This window comes from Phoxinus phoxinus, assembly GCF_949152265.1.
Source record: "Phoxinus phoxinus genome assembly, chromosome: 21".
NCBI classification, from domain to species: Eukaryota; Metazoa; Chordata; class Actinopteri; order Cypriniformes; family Leuciscidae; genus Phoxinus; species Phoxinus phoxinus.
In genome coordinates, this window is record NC_136896.1 from 30,080,400 (window position 1) to 30,085,399 (window position 5,000).

Sequence of the window (5,000 nt, forward strand, 5' to 3'; positions counted from 1 at the left end):
ATATAGAATAGAAGATAAAGTGTTAGTATTAATGAATCAAGTGTTGCCGAAAAAGATTGTGATTTTTTTTTTTACCGCTGCTGAAGTCTAGCATCAAGCTGATTATGCGCGTCTTTAAAGGGGGGGGGGGGGGGGGGGGTAATGCCCTTTTCTCAAGATGTAAAATAAGTGTCTGATGTCCCCAGAGTGTGTGTGTGAAGTTTTAGCTCAAAATACCCCACAGATATTTTTATATTGCTTGTTAAAATCGTCACTTTTTGAGGGTGAGCAAAAACACACTGTTTTGTGTCTGTCCCTTTAAATGCAAATGAGCTGCTGCTCCCGGCACAGGGGGCGGAGCTACAACAACTTGTGTCCTTTTACCTCTCTCTCACACACACACACAGACACTTTATGTAGCATGTGCAGTTATCTTCTAGTCATTGATTAGCATATCCTGTCATGACAATCTATAAATCGTGTTCAGGGGGCGGGGTTTATGCAAATTTTAGGGTTGGTGATGTCACTAACCCGGGAGGAATGTCGTGTAGTTCCTACCAGCCGTTTGTTGTAGTCCTTAAAAAACTATTTCTTTAAAAGCAAATATCTCCCTTTGCTCTGAACTTTGAGCGTTGTAACTTTGCAGATGTTGTTTATGATCAAACAGCAACATTACACACTAACTACAGTTAGAAAAGGGAAATCATAATCAACCACCCCTTTAATGAACACGCAGAGCCGAAAGCTGTCGTGTCGTGATCTGTTGTGTCATCGGACGCCTAAAGCAACAGTCATCTCACACAACATCCATCACACATGGCCCATATTATGTCCTAAATGATCAATGGGAGCTCCGGCTCTCATATGGCTAATCGCATTAGTGCGTTTCTCTGGGTGTGAGAGAGGCTAGCGTTTAGCGCCTACGCTGGGCCTGTGGTGCAGATATTTAACACCATTACTCCACTGCCAGGCCCTCTGACTGAGGGAAACAGCCCAAAATGAGAAAAGAGAGGAAACGTTATTTCTCTAACGGCCAGAGTCCATATCTCAGCTTTATTCTCTCTGCGCCATGGCATGCAAACTGGAAAAAAAAAAAAATAGATGAAAAACGTCATTGGAACTGATGGCTGAGAAACAAAGAGTGGTCTTGGCTCCGGTGCGAAACTGCAGTCTCTAGACATTCGACTACTAGAAAACCCGCTGGTTTTATACAGATGAGGTTTGGCAGAGGCCTGATCAACTGCGCTGTTATTGAACAGAGTTTCTGAAATGTGGCCTGTGGGAAATGAAGTTCTTACCAATGGTGCAGTTCGCTGTGATTTTTCTTCGTTTGGGGTTGTGCCGCAGCAACTCCAGCTCTCGCTTCGTCGGCTCCCACATCGAATATTTCTCTCCGATACCTGACGTTTAGGGGAATTCACACATTACACGTCATACAAATCAAGCTTTAAATACACACAAGACTGCATTAAACAGTAAAGATGCATTAAAGTGACTAAAGACATCTTAAATACATACGTTTCTTGAGCATCAAATAATCATATTATACTGATTTCTGAAGGATCATGTGACACTGAAGACTGAAAATTCAGCTTTGATCACAGGAATAAATTATATTTTACAATACATATACATAGAAAAGTTATTTTAAATTGTAATAATTTCACAAAATTAATGTTTATACTGTATTTTCATCACATAAATGCAGCCTTGGTGAGCAGAAGAGACTTTTTAAAAATGTAGTAAAAAACAAGCATTTCATGCAAACAAAATCCGGATAAAGCTATTTTACATGTTGCTAGCATGGTTTACCACAAAGCTAACATGCATTAAAGTGGTTAACATGATTACCATGTAGCTAATGTGATTACCATGTTGCTGACATGATTTAACACGTTGCTAGCTTGAATTGGCACTTTGCCGACATGATTTAACACAATGCTAGCATGAATTAGCATGTTGCTAACATGTTTTAGCATGCCGTCCTAGGACAGCCGTTAATCTCCTTTTGTGTTAAACAGTAAAATAACTGCGTATGGTTTGGTCTGTAACAGTCTGAAATCCAGACTTTTTGGACTTCATAAACTTTGCACATAAGAAATGTTAAAGGAACACTCCTCCGTTTTTTTAAATAGGGCTTATTCACCGTCTTTCCTACATTTAGATAGGTGGGCAAATGCATTTTTGTCTCAGTGCATGCATTGTTTTAGTTTGGCAGGGTCGCTGCTAGCTTAGCTTAGCATAATGAATGGAATCCTTTGTTGCCAGCTAGCATGTCAGGCGTAAAACGTGTCAGGCTCAACGTGTCAGATCAAGATGAGCGTGCCCGCAGTTGTGTCACAGCTACCGAGGATTTCTCGGCGTTGATCCATCCTGCAGTCCTCGACTTTTTTTTCCGGTGCGATAAAGTAAACTGGAAAAAACGCCCCGCGCCAAATGGACCCAATGGACAGCTGTCCACAGAGTAAGTGATTATTTTCAATTACCATGTTTGCTGTAACTTCTCAAAATAAACAATCCAAAAGCGAAGATACTCGGTGCAGATCACGCCGGTATGTTGACGGATTTCAGGTGTTGCGTGATATCTCAGCGCTAAAGTAGCAGTGCTTCGCCTGTGCTTCACCCTAATATAGTCCAAAGTCAACATCTGCCTAGGAAATCGACTAGTCTTAATCTGCATCGCTATTTATACTCGTTGTGAATACGCAGGCCACAAGAAGTAATTAGGTGGATTTTTTTTTTTTTTTTCACTTTTACTCAGGAGTCAGGACATGCTAGCTGGCAACAAAGGATTCCATTCATTATGCTAAGCTAAGCTAGCGGCGCTCCTGCCAAACTAAAACAATGCATGCACTGAGAAAAAAATGCATTTGCCCACCTATCTAAATGTAGGAAAGACGGTGAATAAGCCCGATTTTAAAAAAGTGGAGTGTTCCTTTAAGGTTTGAAAAACTTCATAGTAATAGTACAGTGCTTAGCATCAGTGCTAAAGTTGACTATAAAAAATATATATATTCTTTTGGAAATTGCTCTTAATGCCTTTCATCATACCTCGAGATTGGCATGGGGTAGGCCTACTTTCCATAAGATCATCTCTCAATGCTAATCAAGCCAGCTATTAGGCTAACTGAACTAAACCCATGCCGATCTCTAGGTTTGGTGACGGGTGTGTGAGGATGTGCAGATATTTTAATCCCAAAGGCCAAGAGAACTTTATCAGGATCATAGTATCCCGGATCCATGAAATAACTGGCCTTTAAAAATATAAACATGCCTGCCTCTATGGGGATTTAACACAGGGGTGTCCTGACTTATCACCCTGTGTTTTAAAGAAGAACATTTATTTATTTACCATACATTATTCATTCATAAAGAAAATTGGTGTCGTTAAAGGTTTGAGGTTTTCCTCATTTTTTCAAAAGTAAGGCATTAAGATTTATTTCCAAAAGATGATTTTTTTATTCCTCTTTTTAGTTAGCATGGCTGTGTTCACTTATGCTAAGCACTGCAAGTAAGCCTGTAAACTAAACATGAACGCTACTATTTTGAGGCCTTGCAAACAACAGCAAACGTAAATCTATCTTCGGATTACGCTACACGTCACACTTGTGCAATTCAATACCGAGCTTAAGAAAATAATGAAAGATTAGCTCTTATCAGCGGCACAAACCAAACACACACTCTTGCCCTCCTGTGGCTCGCAACACAACAGTTATGCATATTAATTTCTCTGAATTAGCGGCCTCCACAGTTGAACTACAGCGTAAGAGGAACCAACCTTGCAATTTCCAGGCTTTTCTTTGTTCTTCTTTGGCAATCTGCTCCATGTCTTTGTCGTATATGTAGTCTTGGCACACAAAGCAATATATTCCCCCATACAAAAGGTCTATAGCTGAATAAGAGAAGGAGAGGGAGAGAGAGAAAAACAGAAGGAAAGGACCTATTAGAGACCTTTTGGAGAAGTTGACGCTTGCATCTTCCCGTATCTGCCCTGTAAATATGGATGAGGCATTAAGGAAGCATCCCAAGCATTGCTCAGTGCAGCAAATCTGCCTCCTTTAATAAGTGATGGGAATAATAATTAGGGTGCAGCACAGAAACATCCATCGCCGCTCGTGCCACGGTATCGTGTGTGTCCTTGTGAAGTGTCATGGAGAGCAACCGCTTTTACCGGTCAGCTTCGTATTGCCCTGACTGATGCTGTAGTTGTGAATGAGGAGTATTTATGAATTATGCTAATTCAGTGCATTGTAGTAGTAGCAAAAAAATAAAATAAAAGTAAGTTACTGTAAGTTGCCTTATTCTATACAGGGGAAACCTAATATGCGACCACAAAACCAGTCACATGGGCCATTTTTTTAAAATTGAGACTTGTATATCATAAAAAAGCTGGATAAATAAGCTTTCCATTGATGTATGGTTTGTTATGATAGGACAATATTTGGCAGAGGTACAAAAATCTGAAATCTGAGGGTGCAAAAAAATAAAAAAATAAAATAAAAATCAAAACATTGAGAAAATCTCCTTTAAAGTTGTGCATTTATGTTCACGATTGTGCTGCATTCACTCACAAAAATACATGTTTTATATATTTACAGTAGGAAATTTACTTAATATCTTCATTGAACATGATCTTTACTTAATATCCTAATGATTTTTGGCATAACATTTTTTTATTTATAATTTTGACCCATACAATGTATTGTTGGCTATTGCCACAAATATGCCCGTATGACTTATGACCTTACATTATGTAATTTTACAGTAAACTTTGTACCTTATATTCAGTTAAGATGCATTACACTGAACAAAAGTAACAGTAAAAACATTTAACATTAAAAATTAATATATATTGGCCGATACCATCAATATGGTGGCCGATATATCACGCATCCCTGATAATGTACATTAGTAATAAATGCTGCACAACTGTTCTTTGACCTTGATAAGCATCAAATCATCATATTACACTGATTTCTGGAGGATCATGTGACACTGAAGACTGGAGTAATGATGCTGAA

At 39.0% G+C, this 5,000-nt stretch overlaps 1 protein-coding gene across 4 annotated transcripts in view; it reads right to left on the reverse strand.

Moving 5' to 3' along the window:
• Positions 1-5,000, reverse strand: part of usp22 (ubiquitin specific peptidase 22) — a 51,616-nt gene that overhangs the window by 19,046 nt on the left and 27,570 nt on the right. For all 4 annotated transcript variants that reach the window (XM_079594324.1, XM_079594326.1, XM_079594327.1 and 1 more), the window contains 2 exons: positions 3,758-3,871; positions 1,278-1,379 (listed from right to left, as the gene is read on the reverse strand). In XM_079594324.1, the coding sequence (XP_079450450.1) occupies positions 1,278-1,379; positions 3,758-3,871 (216 nt within the window). The remainder of the gene's footprint in view (positions 1-1,277; positions 1,380-3,757; positions 3,872-5,000) is intronic.